Raw genomic sequence first — 21,954 nt, forward strand, 5'->3', positions numbered from 1 at the left:
AATGTCTTTCAGGTGTTCAAGCTCTCGATTTGGTACTTATTCCTTCTAGGCATGAGATGGTTTTCTCTGGCAATGTTGTCTGCTTTGCCGGTTGAAGATCATTTCAAATTGATAGTAAAGATGTACCAGGCGCTTCCTGGTTTTTAAATAATAACGCCGTTCTTTACTTCAGCAGCGAGAGAGGGAAACTGTTCCTTCTTCTTTCAAGGTCTAATCACTTCTGCCCAGCTCTCTCAGAAACATCACTCAGGAGCCAATCACTGTGCCTGACTGTTGTCAAGCAGAAGATTGTCCCTGGCCAACCCACAGGTTGCCAGGCAGCCAATCAAACTAACTTCCTTCAAAGCCGGATCTTAAGATTCGCTGGGTGCCATCGAGTCTGTTTTCTCCTCTCCAAAATACAAAACATGGAACACCCTGTCCTGACTAGCAGGCTGCGTCTACTTGAATCCTCGGCTTAAAGGCAGGTTCCGATTAAAATTAATTGAATTAAATAATCTTTATTGTCACAAGTAGGCTTACATTAACACTGTAATGAAGTTACTGTGAAAAGCCCCTAGTTGCCACATTCCGGCGCCTGTTCGGGAACACGGAGGGAGAATTCAGAAATCGCAGCTGGTACGGGAATCGTACCCGAGCTGCTGGCCTTGTTTTGCATCACAAATTAGCTGTCTAGCCTACTGAGCTAAACCAGCCCCATGGGTCATGGGTCCCTTGACCAAAAATAATAAAATTAAAGAGATGTGAACAAAGGGAAATCAAAAGGCAGGACTCTTAACATTCTAAAGTGCCACCCTCCCCGTAACAGGAGCATTATTAACAGCTCCTGCTCTGTGTACTAAATTACCTCAATCTCTGCACTCCCTTTTGCTCTGAGCCTCTTTTCTCATTGGTTTGTGCACTGTCATCCCTGGTGCCAAGCCTGCTGCTTCCCACCAAATCTTGTGGACCTCACCTGCACGTACGCTCTGCAACTCCATCTCTGCTAAGAATTATTTTTGGATGGCCATGTCGATAACTACACAGACCACCCTCTCCTGAGTAGGATGGGCCTCTACTCATTGGAGTTTAGAAGAACGAGAGGTTATTTTATTGAGACATCTAGGATTCTCAGAGGGCTTGATAGGGTAGATTCTGAACGCCTTGTTGGGAGTGTCTAGGACCGGTGTAATCTCAGAGCAAGTGGGCACCCATTTAAGACAGAGAAGAGAAGGAATTTCTTCTCTGACCACCTAATCATATGATAAATATTGTGTCACCACTTTCCTAATTCCGGCATTTTCTTAACAACTAATGTCAGGCTAATTATCCAGTAGTTGTTTGTGTTTTTCTCTCCATTCTCTCCCTTCTTTCTTGAATATTGGTGTTATATTTGCTACCTTTGAAACTAGGGCTATTCCAGTACCTGGCAAATTTGGATAGTCATCATCAATGTTCCCACCATCTTTGCAGCCACCTCTTTTAGAACTCTCATTTTTACACCATCATGTCCAAAGGATTGGGACAGCTTTTAGTCCCATTAATTTCTCCAGTATTTTTCTCTACTTATATTAGTTACTTTAAGGTCCGTACTCCTTGTTCCCTGTGTCTCCTGCTTTGAAGAAAGATACAAAATATTAGTTTGGTTTCTTTGGCATTTCCTTATTCTCCATTATAATTTCTCCTGTCTGAACCACTATGCGGTCCACATTTACTTTTGTTACTCTCTACATTTTACATTTTTGTAAAAGTTTCTATAAACTATTTTTATATTTCTTGCTAGTTTACTCTCATATACCATGGGCGGGATTCTCCGAGCCCCATGCCGGGCCGGAGAATTGGCACACCGCCCCGACGCCGGCACGCGATTCTCCGAGGAGCGGAGAATCGGCGCATTTGCGCCGGCGGGTTTGGCTCAGTGCCAGTCGCGGGCCGTTGTCCGCAGCCGGGCCGCCGATTCTCCGGCCTTGGTGGGTGGAGCGGCCGTGCGGAAACGGCAGAGTCCCGCCGGCGCCACCCATACATGCTCGCAGCCGGCGGGAAATCGAGGGGCGGCCTGTGGGGGGGGGGGGAGGGGGGCTCCTTCACAGGGGGGTGCCTCCGATGGGGTCTGGCTCGCGTTCAGGGCCCACCAATCGGCGGGCCGGCCTCTCCAGCCCAGCCCTATTTTGTACGCGACCGGCCACTGAACCCCCGCACCATGTTGCGTCGGGGCCAGCGAGCTGAGGAAGTCCCCCGCGCATGCGCGGGTTGGCGTGGCACCACTGTGCATGCGCGGGTTGGCGTGGCACCACTGTGCATGCGCGGGTTGGCGCGGCACCACTGTGCATGTGCGGGTTGGTGCGGTGCCACTGTGCATGCGCAGGTTGGTGCGGTGCCACTGTGCATGCGCGGGTTGGCGCAGCACCACTGTGCATGTGCGGGTTGGTGCGGTGCCACTGTGCATGCACGGGTTGGTGCGGTGCCACTGTGCATGTGCGGGTTGGCGCAGCACCACTGTGCATGTGCGGGTTGGTGCGGTGCCACTGTGCATGTGCGGGTTGGTGCGGTGCCACTGTGCATGTGCGGGTTGGCGCAGCACCACTGTGCATGTGCGGGTTGGTGCGGTGCCACTGTGCTTGCGCGGGTTGGCGCAGCACCACTGTGCATGTGCGGGTTGGGGCAGCACCACTGTGCATGTGCGGGTTGGCGCAGCACCACTGTGCATGTGCGGGTTGGCGCAGCACCACTGTGCATGTGCGGGTTGGCGCAGCACCACTGTGCATGTGCGGGTTGGCGCAGCACCACTGTGCATGTGCGGGTTTGCGCAGCACCACTGTGCATGTGCGGGTTGGCGCAGCACCACTGTGCATGTGCGGGTTGGCGTGGCACCACTGCGCATGCGCGGGTTGGCGCGGCGCCCAGTTGGCACCAGGAAGGGAGGCTGGAGCGGCGTGAACCGCTCCAGCGCCGTGCTGGCCCGCTGTGGGGACCAGAATCGGTAGTGCCCGCGCCCATTTTGCACCATCGTGAAACGCAACTGCGTTCACGACGGCGCGGACACTCTGCCTCCATTTCGGAGAAACCCATTTTTCCCTTTTTATAAACGTTTTGGTCATGTTTTGCTATTTTTTTAGACCTCAGACTTACTATCCTTCTTGGCAATATCATAACCTTCTTCCTTTAATCTCATAATATAACCAACCACTTCACTTTGGCTTGCTGGATGGATCACGCTTCCTGTGGAGATTTTATTTCTCAATGGAATGTTTATTCATTGAGCATTATGAAATATTTCTTTCCTTTCTCACCATTACTTGTACACCATCGCACCTTTCAATTTAGAACTCATGGTGGCATAGTGGTTAGCATTGCTATCTCACACGCCAGGGATCCAGGTTTGATTCCATCCTCGGGTGACTGTGTGGAGATTGTATGTTCTCCCCTTGTATGCTTGTGTTTTGTCCGGGAGATCCTCCGATTTCCTTCCCAGTCCAAAGATGTGCAGGTTAGCTGGATTGGCCATGATAAATTGCGCCTAAGTGTTGAAAGGTTAGGAGGGGTTCCAGGTAAAGGGCTGGGAATTGGACCGAGGTAGGGTGCTCTTTTGGAGCGTCGGTGCAGGTTGGATGGGCCGAATGACCTCCTTCTGCACTGTAGGGATTCTACACTTCTACTCTATGCATAGAATCCCTACAAGCTACCTTATGTTCAACTTGAAAGCTCATTTTTAATTTGAGCGCGATTGCGGTGCGGAGGCTCGGAGAATCCTGGCCAGGGTACCTGAAGGAGAAATAAGGATGTGAACCAATACAGCAAAGGTAAACCTAAAACACCACTTCACATAATCCATAAGCATAGCAGAAGAGAGCACCGGCTTAACCAAATGCAACACAAATTTAGGACTAATTTGGGAAGTTTTCACACAAAGAATGATCAACACTTGGAATGGATATTTGAAGGAATAGGTAAGTGGAGAACTTTAAAATTATTTAGGAAAAGCCGCTGTGCACTGGTCTCTGGTAAAGTAAAGCTTTAGATATTCATCTCTGATTTCCTATTGGGTAATCAAGAAGCATTAAGGCATAAAGAAGTATTTTTAATTTTTGGCGTAATTTATAAAGTCACACAATATTTTTCAGATACATGAAAGTGCGTTCTCCAGTGAAGTTGAGCGAAGATACTGAATTGAATGTTAATCAAATTTTGGTTTCTGTAGGATGACCCATTCTCAGCGCTAGACGTCCACCTGAGTGATCACCTTATGCAAGAAGGAATCCTGAAGCTGTTACAAGAGGAGAAACGGACTGTGGTCCTGGTCACTCATAAACTGCAGTATCTGCCCCATGCAGACTGGGTGAGACAGCCTCCATCTTTAATTTAATTTTCAGGCTTTGTGAGTGATGCTTTGAGGGGGCTGGTTAGCTCTGTTGGTCAGATGGCTAGTGTATCACTGAGAATAATGCCAAATGTGTGGGTTTGATTTGTATTCCCGCTGAAGTAAACTTGAAACCTGCCTTCTTGACCTGTCCCTGAGAGTGGACATTGACAAAAAGGAAACTGGCAAGAAAACAGCTCAGGATGAAGCATCAGCTGACAGTGCACTGAGGGCTTGCTTTCAGGCAGACCACACATGAATGAAATGATGGGCGGAATTTTGCCATATTTTCTCAAAGTGTCAGGTTCTGACTGAAAACCGGCATGTAGCTCTCCAACAGTCCAGACCACATTTCACTCCAGATCTTCAGCCTCTCTGCAAAACAAAATGAGCGGATGGAGATTTTGGCCATCACTCTGGTGGGGCGGGGCCTGATAGAGCCAGCAAGGCCAGCACCACAGAGATCGGGGCACCATCTTTATAGGGTGCCCTAATCACCACAGGAATTGAATGGCCCCCAGCACCCACCTCACAAGCATTGGGGGCCCAACCCCCACCACCACAGCACAAGCGACAGGGTTCTCCCTCACCCACCCCCCACCTATCAACAGCTGCAACTTTGCAGGCATTAGGGTGACACCCTCTCACCTCCTCCACCCTTGCAGATGATTACCAAACCCACCTACCCCCCGCCACAACCATCGCAGTCTTGGCGGCATTCTCCCTTCTCACAGACATCAGCCTTCCCCAAAGACATAAAGGAAACCCTTCCCATTGGGCTGGCCAGAGGCACTAGCCCGACACTGTCACCTAGCACAACCAGGTTGGCACTCCTGTGGTGCCAACCTGGTGGTGCCAACCAACAAGTGCTAACCAGTGCCAGGGGACAGTGTCAAGGCTCTACTTGGGCATGTCCCTCATTGTCGTGTGTCCCCCCTGCCGGTGTGATGGCGCATCGGCAAGGTTTGTATATTCAGTGAGGAGGGTCATGTAGTGGGATGGGGGGAGTGGAGGCGGTGGTAAATCATCTATTGGTAATGCAACAATTCCTGGTGAGTGAATATAAGTAAAGAGGGAACCTGCGTAGGCCAATGGGGCAACAGGTTGAAATTTACAAGTGCCCTGGAAAAAGTACTGTTGTTTTGGCCCGCATCTGAGCCCATTTAACAGAGTTCTCAAACAAAACATTTGTTTTCACCTCTTCACATTATATACATCTGCCAATATTGAGTAGAAATGTGTGGATGACAGCATTACTGTGTCACAGCTGGAATAAAAATCGTAGAAAAGTTGTTGGACTATAGATTCTTTGCTGCTAGAGGGCATTTGAAGCCTACACTTAATTGCATCTTTCAAAAACAAGCAAAGGAAAATTCAAGGCTACATTCGCAGTGCTGTGAGATTTGATTTGAATTGTTCTAATCAATAGCTGCCGGAGGCACGATAGGGCCAAATGGCCTCCTTCTGTGGCCCTGTGGATACTTCTGTGCCATTTTTAAATTTGGAATACCGAGTCTAAGTGCACACTCAGAGGCCAGCATTCTTTTTCCAAGAAGTCAGCAACAGAGTTCAGCAAGTGAAGTGTAGCACAGCTGGGAACAGAATAATAAAATCAGAAGAGGCTGGAAATACTTAGCAGGTCTGGCAGCATTTGTGAAGAGCTAATGGACTTTCTTCAAAGTCCCACAAACATTGGGTGGAACTTAGAGGGTCCATTTGCCACGGGCGCAATCTTGTTATAGCCATTAAATCTCACGAGTGGGTTATAACGGGATTTGCGCCAGCGAGATCTCGGTTTGAGATCATCCCCGTCCACTGCCTCCGCTGGTGACGTGATCAGGTTCAGGACCTTTCTGGATGTTAACCTGATTTCCATGAATTTTAATGAACTTAAATATTCTTACACAACTTTACGCCGTAACGTCCATCCACGCTGGATCCTATAGCGGAGTGACATCACGCCGGCACAAACTACAACTGGTTTTCAAAAGCGAGAACCAGTCGTGATGACCACGCTGGGGGCCGGAAGTAAGTAACGTCCCCAGGTTGTGAGGGACATAGCAGTGCATTGCCCCCCGGCACTGCCAACTTGGCTGGCATCAGGTTGGCACTGCTAGGTTAGAACTGCAAGGGGCGGGCAGTGTGGGGAGCCCCATTCAGGGGGGTTCCGCTTATTTATGGGGGGGGGGGGGGGGCGAAGGTTGTTGGATGGGTGGGGGGGGGGCGTTGTGTATGCATTGGGGTGGGGGGAGTCGGAAACTGTGGAGGCGGGTGGGGACAGTGCCAATGTCAGAAAGGGGGAATGGGAAGTGCCAGTGAGGTTGGGGGGTGCCTGGTGCCAGCAGGGAGGTTGAATCACCCTGAAGCTTGCATGGTGTGGTCGGGATGGTTGACCTTATGCGTGTGGGGGTTGGAGGGTGTTTCCCTTGTCCGCCGGGATGTCCCTATCTCGGTAATGGGGAGAAAGAGGGCCTTTATTGTAACTTTGAGATTGGGACGCTCTTTAAAAAACACGACCCGATCTCAGAATCCCGGCTTTGCCGCCGTGTTTCGGCCCTGTCCCCCAGCTGGCTGTGTGATCTTTACCAGCACCCAGATATGGCACAGAGTGCTGTTTAATCAGTCAAGAAAAGGCACCTGTGAGGCCAGCAAGTTTCACACAGCTTTTCCCGCCTGATCCAGCACTCTATGCAATTTGGGGGGAATTCTGCCCATTAACTCTGTTCATCCCTCCCCACAGAAGCTGCCAGACATGTGAATTCCATTATTTTCTGTTTTTATTTCAGATTTCCAGAATCCACAGTATTTTGTTTTTGTTTTGGGGACTGAATTGTAATCTGTTTCTATATCACTTCAGCACAATTTCCAGTGGTGGGATTTACTAAACTGCCAGTGATATCCAGAGGCATAATATACCTTTGGATAAAATGTTAAACCTAGTCCTTGTCTGCCTACTCATGTGGACAGAAAATAGCCCATGCTGCAATTTTGAAGAGATAATATTCATACTGTACCTACCTTCAGGTTGATTTGCATTATTATTATGTCCCAAATGATACTTTCTGTGGGCCCAATTAGGAAATTATCGGTTTGTTCGATGGTTGAATTTTTAATTAAGGACGGAATTCTGCTCTCCTCTGCAGGTGGGTTTACAGACAGGTATCCTGTAAAATTCCTTGGGTGCCATTCCTGGCACCTACCCACCTGCCAAGTTCCCGCTGCAATTTTTAAAATTGGCATTGAGTGGCCCACATGTCCGTGTGCCAATTGCTGCCTTTAAGTGACCAAGTCACTGAAGAGCTGTTTCCCATCTCCACCAGTATTTCATGGGTAGCCAGCTCAGGCCAGAGGCATGTGGGAAACACAACAGGTAACACTGCTGAGGCATGTGGCAGGAAGAAAGCAGTCATCTTCTTTATTGATCGCCTGGTTCCATCCGATGTTCCCCTGCAATGCATTTCCCCTGTCCAACCTGGCCACCATCTCCTTCACCTCTCTTGCTCGGGCCTGCCAACATGGACTCCGTGATACCCTGAGCTACCTCCAATTACCTTTTAATGTGGCTCTAGCGAGGATCCTCGTTGGGGACTGGCTGCACTGCCAGCAAGTGGCCACTGGTCCCGCTGGGGCTGCTGGGAGCAGAGAGCTGCGGCCATTCGGATTGGCTGGCAGCTCTTGAAAGTGGGATTTCCTCTTCAGTAAGTCTCATCACCAGCTGATTAACACCCAACAGATACTAAATTGCAGCAGGAAGAGGGGGCTGGGCAAGACAGGATGATACACCTGTTTCCATATCTGTTCTCGCTACCTACCAGTTACCCTAAAGATTCTCTCCCAAGTCTAACAATGTTACCCACTTAACACATATATTTAAGAATTAATATTCGTGGGGTTTAGGTGGGGAGGGTGGGTGGGGACATTGTTAATGATCACACTGGAGTAGGTTTTGACACTATGGTCTATTATCTATTGTGGAAATAGGCTCAGCAAATCAGCAGGAAGGGCATTTTCGTGTAGGATATTTCAAGAACTGAGACCACTGAAAACTTTGCAACCCTCCGAAGCCAAATAATGTTGGCTTTGGCTAATGTTGGGGCTGGTTTAGCTCACTCAGCTAAATCGCTGGCTTTTAAAGCAGACCAAGCAGGCCAGCATCACGGTTCGATTCCCGTGCCAGCCGCCCCGGACAGGCGCCGAAATGTGGCGACTAGGGGCTTTTCACAGTAACTTCATTGAAGCCCACTCGTGACAATAAAGCGATTTTCGAGGGGCTGGTTTAGCTCACTCAGCTAAATCGCTGGCTTTTAAAGCAGGCCAGCAGCACGGTTCGATTCCCGTACCAGCCTCCCCAGACAGGCGAAAGGAATGTGGCGACTAGGGGCTTTTCACAGTAACTTCATTGAAGCCTACTCGTGACAATAAGCGATTTTCATTTTCATGTTATTGTTCTGCTGAGGGACCAACAAAACACACTTAAAAATTATCTTGATTCAGTTTATATCATTGCTAAATTATTTTTTTTTAAATTATTTTTATTCAAAATTTTTCACATATATTCAACAACAAACAAACCCCCCTTACAAAAATAAGAGAAACAACAAAAAAATGCATAAATAAACAGATTATAGCTATTTCACACATTCCCCCAGACGACATGCCCCCCCATTAGACGATAAGCAATAATAAATACAATAGTAAACACAAAGTCCCCCCCCCCCCCCTCAGGTTGCTGCTCCTGCTGACCATCTCCTAACACTCCGCTACAAAGTCTAGGAACGGTTGCCGCCGCCATTCCAAATTTCACCCCCTTCCGATGCAGCGCCACCTTAGCCCGATTGTACCCGGCCCTCTTCTTGGCCATCTCCGCGCTCCAGTCCTGGCATATCCGGACCTCTGCATTCTCCCACCTGCTGCTCCGCTCTTTCTTTGCCCACCTTAGGACACATTCCCTGTCCACGAAGCGGTGGAACCACACCAGCACCGCCCACGACGGCCCGTTGGGCTTGGGCCTTCTCGCCAGGTCTCGATGGGCCCCCTCCACCTCCAGGGGCCCCGGGAAGGCCCCCGCGCCCATCAGCGTGCTCAGCATCGTGACCATGTATGCTCCATCATCCGACCCCTCCACCCCCTCCGGGAGACTAAGGATCCGCAAGTTCTTCCTCCTCGACCGATTCTCCATGTCCTCGAACTTCGCCTGCCATTTGTTATGCAGCGCCTCGTGCGCCTCTACCTTCACCGGCAGGCCCAAGATTTCGTCCTCATTCTCCGCGGCTTTTTGCCGGACCTCCTGGATCACCAACCCTTGGGCCTTCTGGGTCTCGAGCAGCTTGTCGGCTCTGCCTTCAGCTCCGTGAAGCAGCGCTGGAGAAACTCCTGCTGCCTCTGCGACCACTGCGCCCACGCTGCCTGGTCTCCACCCACCGCCATCTTGGTTTTCCTCCCTCGCCCTTTTCGCTGCTCCAACTCTACTTTCTTCACCGCTTCACTCCTGGTCCAATCCATACAGTGCCGGGGAAATATTGCTGTCACCTTCCCACTCTGGGATTCAGCGAACAAATGCCGTTGGGGGCCCTAAAAAGAGCCCAAAAGTCAGTTTCTGGCGGGAGCTCCCAACGTGCGACTTAGCTCCGCATAGCCGCAACCGGAAGTCTCATTGCTAAATTATGATGGACTGGATTTTACATACCCCCGCCAGGAGTCTTTTGAATGGGGGTGGGTGTGGGTAGCTGCACATACAATAGGGTAAGTGCCAACACCCCAATATCCAACCCCATAATATCATAGAATTTACAGCGCAGAAGGAAGCCATTCGGCCCATCGAGTCTGCACCGGCTCTTGGAAAGAGCATCCTACCCAAGGTCAACACCTCCACCCTATCCCCATAACACAGTAACCCCACCCAACACTAAGGGCAATTTTGGACACTAAGGGCAATTTATCATGGCCAATCCACCTAACCTGCACATCTTTGGACTGTGGGAAGAAACCGGAGCACCCGGAGGAAACCCACGCCCACATGGGGAGGATGTGCAGACTCTGCACAGACAGTGACCCAAGCCGGAATCGAACCTGGGACCCTGGAGCTGTGAAGCCATTGTGCTATCCACAATGCTACCGTGGGGGTGAGCCAATGCTGAAATCAGCAGCCTCCCTGCCATACTTTAAAAAATAATCAGGGACCAATTGAGTTTGGCGGGTGATGCCCTCTACACAGCAGGAGACAGAATTCTAAGATAGCATCACTCCTTTCTTCCAACCTGCCTGCTCTGTAAACCGTCCCCTCCTCCACCCACACTCAAAACTACCTGAACCATTCCAATACCCCAGACTGGCCTTACTTCAGGGTCCATGGGCATTCTTCCTGTTTCTGCTCGCAGTCTCGGCATCAGCCACTGATGTGCTCTTGCCACTGCTGGGACTGACGGAGATGCCGACCAATCCTAATTGGCAGGCAGCTCCCGAGAGAGGAACCTCCTCCCCAATGAGGGGTGGACGTTTCACACTACATTAGTTTAGCCTGCCAGTAGCATGTTATGCCTGCGGGGTGGACTGGTGTGGAGTGAGTTTGCTTCTACCGGTGGAGGGGAGGGGGTGATCCATCTGTCACCACCCACCCATAAAATGCTGCCCAATGTTTCAGCAATTCATCCAAATTACAGAAAACCACCTAATCTCAAACAGTTTGCTTCAAAGTCTTTATTTCATGTAAACAATATATACCTGTTCAAGGCCCTGCCATCTTTGTTCCATGATCAGGATGCCTGTGCCATTTTTTTATTTATTGTGTTCAGGAGGTCAATAATATTTTAATATGCTCAGTAACGTTTGCCATTTGAACTATTTCTAAGTTGCGTGTTTTCGTCAATGTGATTTGTATTTCCATAGATTATAGCGATGAAGGATGGTACAATTCAAAGAGAGGGAACCCTCAAGGATATCCAGAATTCCGATCCTGAACTCTTCGAACTTTGGAAAACACTAATGAACAGGCAGGATCAGGAACTAGAAAAGGTTCTTTTATCTTCTGAGATACAAAAGATTTACTTATATTGTCATATTGAAACAAGTTTGAGCCATTTTTAGCTCCTGATGCAATTTTAAATTTTTACATCAGTGACAAAGGCCGACACAACACAATATAATACAAATAAAAATGTTTCATTTTATCACGAGCAGAACAGACCTGTACTTTATCAGTGGTGATCCCGTGCCCATCAGTCTTTGAAACACACCCTGTTAGCACTGAACTTTCATTCTAGAACTTGTTTTGAATCCAATCTTGGCAATTATTTGAAATAATGCTCTTTTTGTTCGCTCATGTTAGTGTTTTAAAAAATTAAATCATTATTTTGTTCCACAGGAGACTGTAGCTGAAAGCAAGACGGCATTGGAACGGAAGAACCTGCGGAGAGCGATGTATTCCCGGGAAGCCCTCCTCAAAACATTGCAAGAGGCTGAAGATGAAGGTATGCATCTAATTCTTAAGTTGGGTAGAATCTTTAAAATTGGTTCATGCTGGTGTCCTGTTTAGAACAACTCACAACCATATGAATAAATGAGAGGTAATGTGAAAAACGCATAAAATAAACTCATCTCTGAGCACTTTTTATGTACAGTCTGAAATTTCAACAATTTACCCAAAAATGTACATATAGAAATGATATCATAGAAATGACTTAGTGCCTCAGATCTGGGTTTAAATCCACTCTGACTATTCAGTGAATTGTATTTGGACAATTCTAGCAGTCCATTATTCAGAATTGCCTTTAACACCATGCTGATTTTAAATTAATCTTACCCAGAGTGAGATCACAAACATGGCCACTGTAAGAAATGCAAATGTCACACTGGTGCCTTAGTTGGAAATTTGGGGTGGGATCATCCGGTCCTGCTAAAGGTCAGTGGACTTTTGCCTGGGCCGCCAAATCTCTCAAGGCGGATTCCACCATAACAGAGCCAGAAAGTCCCGACTGCTTCTGAAAGAGAACAAAGGACTGTATAATGTATCTGGCACTGTCAACCTGTGCTGGGGAAATGTCAGGGCACTGCCCGGGCATGTGATTCTACCCCCCAAGGGGCTATACTTACCTCTGCGCTCCCAAAGGGATCCCCTCGATTGCCTCATGCTTGGCCCAACCTGTTTTAAATCTCCAACGTCACGTCATATCAATGTGGTATGATTATTTAGTGAGGGGAGTTCATTTGGCGAGGGGGGCAGCTAACAACAGTTAAATGTATTTTCACATATTAAAATGAGGTCTGTACTGTTGTGCGTTTTCTCTTTAGTATGTTCTTTACTCTGGCTCTGTTCCATTTTGGGCAATCAGTGAATTTGCCTTCTTCCTATATTGTGTATGTCTATTGCTTAGAGTCACCAGGTATCGAATGATACCACCACAAGTTTCAACCGGCTATCGATCAAAGAGCCAAACACCAGTTAGTTAGTTGAAGGTCAAAGATACTTTATTTACAGACAATCAATCATGCAGCATAAACACTACTAGTTAACTACACCTATTACTAAGACAACCTGTACTTAACTTCGGGCACCTGGCTTAGGTCAGGAAACATGGCTGCTATTCAGGATCTCTTGGGTTCGAAGTGGTAACTGCTGCTCAGCTGGGCTCGTCCGTCTGGTAGTGGATGTTGAACTTGAACTTGCTTCTGGTGTTGCTGCAATTGGCAATGGCCGTAACCAGGGTACCGAGGCCAAAAGAGAGCGAGCATATGGCGAACTCTTCCTTTATACTTGGGGGCTTTCACACTCTTTTGGGTGGTCCCTCTGGGCCTCACCAATTGGGTGATCCCTGTTCACTCCGTTCGATTCCTTAGCCAATAAGTGGGCGGGGATCTGGATGACTGGACGTGTCTCGAGCGGTCATTGACCCCGTTGTTTGTGTTTCCCTTGGACAGGGAGTGGCGCCGAAATGTCTGGGACTGTCCCAGTTGCTGGAGTACCAGTCCTTTGTGTTGGGGGAGATGGGCCATCACCTGCTAATTGGCCTGATTAACATGCTAATGGGACGGGGTTTCGATACCGTCTGGACTTTGCTGACGAATATGCATTTCAGGCTCAGAACCTGCCTGACTCTTGGCTTGCCCATTTTACCCATCAGTCTTTGCGGGTTGCTCTGTGCTTAGTTGGAAGTAGCCATGTCAGATGGCTACAGTACTTAATCTCATGAAGTTGCCAATTTAGGGGTAGAGAAAATCGGGAAATGCAGGCCGGGATTCTCCAATCCCGCGGCCAAATTCTGACGCCAGCATGAAAAGCGGCGCGAGCCACTCCGGCATCAACAGGCCTCAAGTGGCAAGTATTCAACCCTTCCTAGGGGGCTATTACGGCGCCGGAGTGGTGTCCGCAGCTCCGATGCCCGAAAGCCGGCGCGCCACAGCCGGCGCAAGTCCAAGCATGCGCATGGGTTCCCGTCTTCGCACCGGCCCCCAAGCAATATGGCGGAGCCCTACAGGGGCCCGGCACGGAAGAAGATAATCCCACCATGGAACTAGCCCGCGCGCCGATCGTTAGGCCCCGATCGGTAGGCCACCGTGGAGGGCCCACCCGGGGTCGGATCCCCTAGCCCCCCCAACAAGGACGGTCCCGCAGCCAGAACTTCGAAGTCCCGCCGGGTGGGACCATACGTAACCCATGCCGGTGGGACTCGGCCGAACTTGGCGGCGGGACCCGGCGTGGGGTCGGAGAATCCCAGCCCGCGCGATCTCTCAGGCGGGAATCGCATTTCCCTATTCTCGTGAGATTTTCCGCCCTTGCCGCCGATCCCACAAGGGACAAGTGCCACCTCAACATTCCGCGCTATATCTCTGGTCAAAGTTCATTGTTAACCTTCGGAGATGAAATGAAATTAAAATCGCTTATTGTCACGAGTAGGCTTCGATGAAGTTACTGTGAAAAGCCCCTAGTCGCCACATTCCGGCGCCTGTTCGGGGAGGCTGTTACGGGAATCGAACCGTGCTGCTGGCCTGCTTGGTCTGCTTTCAAAGCCAGCGATTTAGCCCTGTGCTAAACAGATGGTGGTTTTTGGTGCCTCCACAGGTATGATTAATTTTGCCGGCGCTCTCTCTTGGTTATGAGTGCAGATTGAAATGGCAGAACACCTGCTGCTTCCTTCTTCCTTTCATTGATTGTAATGAATCCACACAATGAGAGCTATGAGATTCACAAAAATGAGGGTATAGCTTTGTCCTGTAATTACTGTTGGAAGTTTCCAGAACTGTAGCCAACCTGCAAATCATGTGCTCTGCAGCAGCCATTTCTTTGGCCCTGCAAAGTCCATTTTTAAATAAGCAGAAAGTAAGGTTTGCTTTAAACAGTTTATGATCTCTTTCATATCTTATGGACATGATAGGAACCCTCACACACTCTTAGCTGTTTGATCATGGGCATTGCAGCAACTGCAAAGGAAAAGAATTATGTACTAACCTGGTGTTCTAATGACATCCTTTGTATATTTCTTACAGAAGATGTTACTGAAAGTGATGATGAGGACAACCTTTATTCTGTCTTGCGACAGAGAGCAAAGATGCCATGGCGTGCCTGTGGGAAGTACCTGAGCTCTGCGGGTTGCCTTTTGCTGCCTCTGCTGATTTTCTCACAGCTCTTCAAGCACACAGTGATGGTGGCAATTGACTACTGGCTCGCAAAATGGACCTCGGATGCTATTCAAGTTAAGATTGAAGCAGAGAAAAGGAACTGTTCTCTCATAGAGGTAAAGACTACAGAATTTCATAATGAACTTTTCAGTCACTGCTCTACTCTGTGTGTCATTATTTACCACACCCAGTTTTACTTCATCTGGATGAGAGACTCTAATAGAAGAAACACTGCAATGCAGTTAGGACAGGATTTGCTTCTGTATCGGCAGCATATTGCAGTTGGGCACAGTATTTCACACAGTATTTATACAATAATTGAAATGTGAGTATCACAGGAACATAGAACTTAGGAGAAGGAATATCCATTCAGCCCTTCAACCCTCTCTGCCATTCAGTATGAATATGGCTGATCTGATTGTGGTCTCAATTCCTCTTGACTCCCTCGCCTATCAAAATTTATCCAAGTCAGCCTTAAATAGATTCAGTGACCCAGCCTGCACTGCTTTCTGGGGAAGTATGCAGACACGGGGAGGACGTGAAAACTCACACAGTCACCCAAGGTCAAAATTGAGCTGGGTCCCAGGCACTGTGAGGCAACTGTTCTGGGCCAGGGTTTAGAAAACTACAAAGTATATCATGGAGTTTACCTGACCTACAACTGTTTATTAATTTTGGTTATGATGAGCACAAGGGCCTGTCTTGAAGGTGTTATTCAACAGAGGCCTGAAGCACTTTTGATCAAAACAAAGCTTTATTCTACGAATTTAGTTCACATTTTTATAAACACACTCAGTAAGTATTTTTATCAACTACAGACATAAATACCCCACACAGCTACAGTAATCTATGTATCACCCTCAATAAAGTTCCCCCTTTAACTGTTCAAATTTAATAACAAGATCCCACAAACCAGAAACCCCTTTTCAAAGGTGTGGCCCAACACTCTTACTATCTTTAAGACTTGGTATGGATACTCTTGTTTCCTTTCCAAAACAGCAGGTTTGGATTCCTTCCAGAAAACAGTTATCTCTTTTTAAGTTATCAAGTAATTAAGAAACAGCTTTAAACTGAAGATAGAGAGACACTTCTTTGCAACCTGTGCACAACAAAACCAGGTGAAACTCAAAACGAAAGTAAAACTCAGAGCCACAGCCAGCTCCCAGCTCACAAAAATATTAAAAACCAACTCCCAGAGCCACAGCCCAGCTCCACTCACACACTGACATCACTGAGACCATGTGAGAAGACAAAAACATTTCTTAAAGGGACACTTCCATGACACAGCAGTGCTAACCACTGTGCCGCCGTAGCCCATCCTCATGGCAAAGTGGCATGCCTTGGGGTGCCCAAACAGAAATGGGATCTAAATATCTATTAACTTCCAAACACCCTTTCACTCTGTGACCCTTGTGAAATTTGAAACCACGTATTCTAATAATAATAATCATTATCTTTATTGTCACAAGTAGGCGTACATTAACACTGCAATGAAGTTACTGTGAAAAGCCCCTAGTCGCCACATTCCGGCGCCTGTTCGGGCACACAGAGAGAGAATTCAGAATGCCCAAATTACCTAACAGCACGTCTTTCGGGACTTGTGGGAGGAAACCGGAGCGCCCGGAGGAAACCCACGCAGATACGGGGAGAACGTGCAGATTCTGCACAGAAAGCTGACCCAAGCCGGGAATCGACCCTGGGACCCTGGAGCTGTGAGGCCGTGGTGCTAACCACTATGCTACCGTGCAACAAGACTCAAAGAGCATCAGTCCACTGAAGGCAAAGTCATGAAACCAGCCTTTCCAGCAGAAAGAAACACTCCGACCATCCCTATTGACCAACTGACAGAGATCAAAACTGTACACCTGGGACGGGATTCTGTGATCCTGAGGCTAATTGTTGGCGCCGTCGGAAATGCCGATTTCTGGGCACCGATCACGGGCCAGGCCACATCAGAGGTCCCCCCCCACAGGGATTGCACCACGCCTCCCCCCACCCACCCCACAACCCCACAGCCCACCTCCCCGATCCATCTACGTCAAATTCCCGCTGGCTGAGTGCAGGTTTGGCCGGCGCCGGCGGTACTCGGCTTTTTCACGACTGCCCATCCTGGGCCGAGAATCAGTTGTGGGGGGGGGCCTTGTAGAGTGGCCCCCGACCGGCAGCGCACCAATAGCGCCGATTCTTCGCTCTGCGGAGAATCACATGCCGGCGTCAGGGCCGGTCGTGGGGATTTTTGCCCACTCACTTACCTACCCAAATCCTTTCGCAAACTCTTTACCTGCTCTTGACAACTTGCTTTTCTACCGATCTTGGTGTCATTGGCAAATTTAGCAACCACAGATTCCCTTTACCCAAGTCATTAATGTAGATGGTAAATAGATGAAGCCCCAGCACTGATCTCTTTAGCATTCACCAGTTACAGATAACCAACCCAAAAATTACCCCTCAGTATTTGTGGGGTTGTCCACCCCGACTACTCGTAGAGCCCACCCTCTGGATCGGAAATATCGGAAATATTTAAGTCTCCCAACTCCTCGCACCCAAAGCGCAGCGGAAAATGTAAGCTGAAGAATTTATATACTGAGTTTCAGTTTTTAGGTGCTTTTTTCTCCCTTTGGTGTTTGTGCATTATTTTGTTAGTTCTGGAAGTGGAAAATGTTTCCCCAACTTGCCCTTGATTCGGCACTGACTGGTCAATTAAGAGTAGGATGCAGAGTAAAACTCCAATAATGAACCTTAACCCTGCTCTCAGACATTCAGCACCTCTTCTCTGACAGTATCAGTGTGAGAGGTGCACCACTTGGATGATACACATTGCCTGTGATAATCTTCCATTCTATTCAAATCATTAAATATGGGGGTTCTGTGGAATAACTGGACGAATATGGACGATCTGCACAATAAATTTACTGAAAGTTAAAATGTAACTGTGGTCTATTTCAAACGGGCGCGTTTGACGCCAGCCTCCGCCCCCCCGACCGGGAACCGATTCATCCCCCCGGTCGGGGCTAGCATGGCACGGCCGTGAACTCCGGCATCGCGGGCTTAACGAATTTCGTTAAACCCGCTAGCCAAAGTTAGCGACGGCTGACGCGTCAGATGACGTCAGCCGCGCATGCGCGGGTATGCACGGATGACGTCATCACGCATATGCGTGAAACCCGCGCATGCGCGGGCCGGTATGCCCCTCAGCCGCCCCGCGAATGGATCCAGCGGGGCGGCGGAGGGAGAAAGAGTGCGCGGGGTAAGTACCTGCTGCCCGCGATCGGTGGGCACCGATCGCGGGCCCATGGCACCCTTGGCACGGCCGTGGTACTGCCGTGCCAATCGGTGCCATGGTTCCCAAGATCGCAACTTTACGGCCGTTTTTACGAACGGTCAGAGCAGGTGTGTTTTACGCTTGTAAAAACGGCCGTAAAGGCCTTGGAAATCGGCCCATCGGCCAGGAGTGAATCGCTGCTCGCCGTAAAAAAACGGCGGGCAGCGATTCGTGTCAGGAGGCGGGCGTGGGGGGTGGAGAATAGTGGGAGGGCGTCGGACCAGCGTGTCCGTAAAAATTTACGCCGCCCGCTATTCTCCGATTTTTCGTAAGTCGGGAGAATCGCGCCCAATGTTACAGACTATAAACAGGAACACCATAAAAGCACATCAATAATTATTATTCATTTTTGTTATATATCAAAAAGCTACAAGTGATTCATTAATCTAAAGTGTCTATTGTCATTTATTGAAATAGAAGAGAAGAATTTACAACTTGCCTAAAATAATGCTACATGACTGAGCATTTCTGAACAGGAGAAACAGCCTGCCAGAAATATAGAGATAGATTATCCAACCAATTGTAAAGCATTGTGGGGACTGAGCACATACAGGAATATCAGGCAAGAAGGTTTGCAGCCTGGACTGGAGCTTTATTCAAACTTTCCTTCTATTAATTTAAATGGAAAGAAAGTTTGGAGATCTTTGCTCCAGGTCTGAGTCTGCACCAGCCCTTGGAAAGAGCACCCTACCTAGGCCCACACCCCCACCCTATCCCCATAACCCAGTAACCCCAGCTAACCTTTTGGATATTATGGGGCAATTTAGCATGACCAATCCACCTAACCTGCACATGTTTGGGAGGAAACCGGAGCACCCCAAGGAAACCCACGCAGACATGGGGAGAACATGCAAACTTCACAAAGACAGTTACACAAGGCCGGAATTGAACCCAGGTCCATGGCGCTGTGAGGCAGCAGTGTTAACCACTGTGCCGTCCCTCTGGACTCTGTTAGTAATACAAATAAGTCAGATGAAACTCATTTTAAGGAAAATTATTTCTTCCCTATTTCATGTCCTTGGTGGTCAGCCTTGCATCTTCACTCATTGCTTCTAATTTATGTTTGCTGATCCAGGACTGCCGCTTCAATCATTCCAACTACACCATAGTGTTCAGCATTCTCTGCTGCCTGGGAATTGTCCTCTGCTTAGTTACTTCTATTGCTGTAGAATGGACAGGTCTCAAAGTGACCAAGGAACTACACAAGAGTTTGCTCAACAAAGTCATCCTGGCACCAATGAGGTATTGGACTACTTTTATTAAAAATGTTTTTTCATTAAAATCTACTTGAAAGTTTAAGGATGTAATTTTAACCCAGATTTTAGTTCTGACACTGACATGACTTATTTTACATGTTGGGCAATTTATTTTTTTACTTTACTTCACCAGCGTGTGGGTTAAGATAAAACATACTCCAATGGTTTAAGACATTAAAGTTTATGACATTTATGTTGTTGCATTACTGCTAAGGTTTGTGGTTTTTTGCAACCAAAACGAGAGAGCCCAAATGCGAAGGAAGTAAGTAGTTTAGAGAACCTAGAATTCTTTAGATCTCCCAGCAGTCTAATGGTTAACCTACTTTAATAATAATAATAATATTTTATTGTCACAAGTAGGCTCACGTTAACACTGCAGTGAAGTTACTGTGAAAAGCCCCTTGTCGCCACATTCTGGCGCCTGTTCGGGTACACAGAGGGAGAATTCAGAATGTCCAAATTGCCTAACAGCACAGGCGGGATTCTCCCAGCCCCGCGCCGGGCCGGAAAATCCCCGCAACAGCGCCATGCGACCCCGGCTCCGGCACTTGATTCTCTGCGGAGAATTGGCGCCATTGGCGCCAGCACATTTGGCGTGGCCCGATCGCGGGCCGCTCTATGCAGCCGGGCTGCCGATTCTCCGGCCCGGATGGGCCACACGTCCGCTCTAAAAAGGCAGAGTCCCGCCGGTGCCGTCCACACCTGGTCGCAGCCGGTGTGGACACTCTGCGCTCGGGGGGTGGGGGGGGGGGGGGGGCTCTGACCCCAGGGGGGGCCTCCGATGGGGCCTGGCCCGCGATCGGGGCCCACCGATCGGCGGCCCGGCCTCTGTGGCTAGAGGCCTCCTTTCCTACGCACCGGCCCCTGTAGCCCTGTGCCATGTTGCATCGGGGCCAGCACATTGAAGGAGGCAACTGCTCACGTGTGTGTTGGTGCCGGCGTCACTGCGTATGTCCTCGTTGGCGCCGGCGCAACTGCGCATGCGTGGATCCCGTGGCGCAATGTTCGCGCCGGGATCTGCAGCTGGAGCGGTGCAAACTGCTCCAGCGCCGTGCTGGCCCTCTGTAGGGGTCAGAATTAGACGTGGGAGCGGCCCGTTCATGCCGTCGTAAAAGACGCTGGCGTTTACAACGCCGTGGACACTCTGCCGCGGGATTGGAGATTCCCCCCCACACCTTTCGGGACTTGTGTGAGGAAACCGGAGGCCCCGGAGGAAACCCACACAGACACGGGAGAATGTGCAGACTCCGCACAGACAGTCACCCAAGCCGGGAATCGAACCTGGGACCCTGGTACTGTGAAGCAACAGTGTTAACCACTGTGCTATAATGCAGATCATTGAGATTTCTGGCAGACAGATAAAGGAAAGTGGTGCTATTATTTCTTGTCAAAGTTTCACACTGCTTGGAGAAATAAATGAGCCAGTGCATAGCTGGTTACAACTGGCTTTTGGTGATCAGTTTCAAAAATGCCAGTGGCAACCCTGAACCTGAAAGGGATCAACAAAATTGCTCCATGCAAGTAGTTTTCTTTATGTAGTGGGGGCTACAGGGTAAAAATTAAGGAAGTTAGAAGCTCATAGTGACAAGGGACATTACACAGAAGAATTTCACTCTTGGTCAACATGCAATTTAAACATTATCAGGAACTAATTGCTGACTCAATTACTCTGCCAATCAGCCGCCAGAAATTACAGCAAATACATACAAAGTGGATGTTGTAGCAGAAATAAGACTCACGGGAGAGCCAAGGGAATGAAGTTTAACACCATAAAATGCAAAGTAACCATCAGTTCTAAACAATCAGTGCAAATTCCTTGGTGCTTGTTTTCTTTCAGGTTCTTTGAAACCACTCCTCTTGGAAACATACTCAACCGATTTTCAGCAGACACTAATATCATTGACCAGGTAAGACACTTCTGTAATTTTTCAGGAAACCCCGATTGCAACAATGTTCTTGTGTTATTCCATAAGCTTCTTGAAACTCCCCACAGTGGAGGTATAAAAGTCAGGTAGTTACTATAATATAATCCTCATTAGTGTCACAAGTAGGCTTACATTTTTAAAAATAAATTTAGAGTACCCAATTCTTTTTGTCCCAATTAAGGGGCAATTTAGCATGGCCAATCCACCTACCCGGCACATCTTTTGGGTTGTGGGTTGAGAACCAAGCAGACACAGGGATAATGTGCAAATTCCACACGTACAGTGACCCGGGGTTGGGATCGACCCAGGATCCTCAGCGCCGTGAGACAGCAGTGCTGACCACTGCACCACTATGCCGCCCAGAAGTAGGCTTACATTAACGCCACAATTAAGTTACTGTGAAAATCCCCTAGGTGCCACACTATGGTGCCTGTTCGGGTACACTGAGGGAGAATCAAGAATGTCCAATTCACCTAATAAGCAAAGTTTTCAAGACTTGTGGGA

The 21,954-nt window shown here is 48.6% G+C and overlaps 1 protein-coding gene across 6 annotated transcripts in view; it reads left to right on the top strand.

Moving 5' to 3' along the window:
* The window catches only part of abcc8 (ATP-binding cassette, sub-family C (CFTR/MRP), member 8), a 362,311-nt gene that overhangs the window by 278,793 nt on the left and 61,564 nt on the right, over positions 1 to 21,954 (top strand). For all 6 annotated transcript variants that reach the window (XM_038807799.1, XM_038807798.1, XM_038807800.1 and 3 more), the window contains 6 exons: positions 4,178 to 4,315; positions 11,222 to 11,347; positions 11,697 to 11,802; positions 14,816 to 15,063; positions 19,345 to 19,511; positions 21,363 to 21,432. In XM_038807799.1, the coding sequence (XP_038663727.1) occupies positions 4,178 to 4,315; positions 11,222 to 11,347; positions 11,697 to 11,802; positions 14,816 to 15,063; positions 19,345 to 19,511; positions 21,363 to 21,432 (855 nt within the window). The remainder of the gene's footprint in view (positions 1 to 4,177; positions 4,316 to 11,221; positions 11,348 to 11,696; positions 11,803 to 14,815; positions 15,064 to 19,344; positions 19,512 to 21,362; positions 21,433 to 21,954) is intronic.

Source organism: Scyliorhinus canicula, chromosome 9 (assembly GCF_902713615.1).
Source record: "Scyliorhinus canicula chromosome 9, sScyCan1.1, whole genome shotgun sequence".
NCBI classification, from domain to species: Eukaryota; Metazoa; Chordata; class Chondrichthyes; order Carcharhiniformes; family Scyliorhinidae; genus Scyliorhinus; species Scyliorhinus canicula.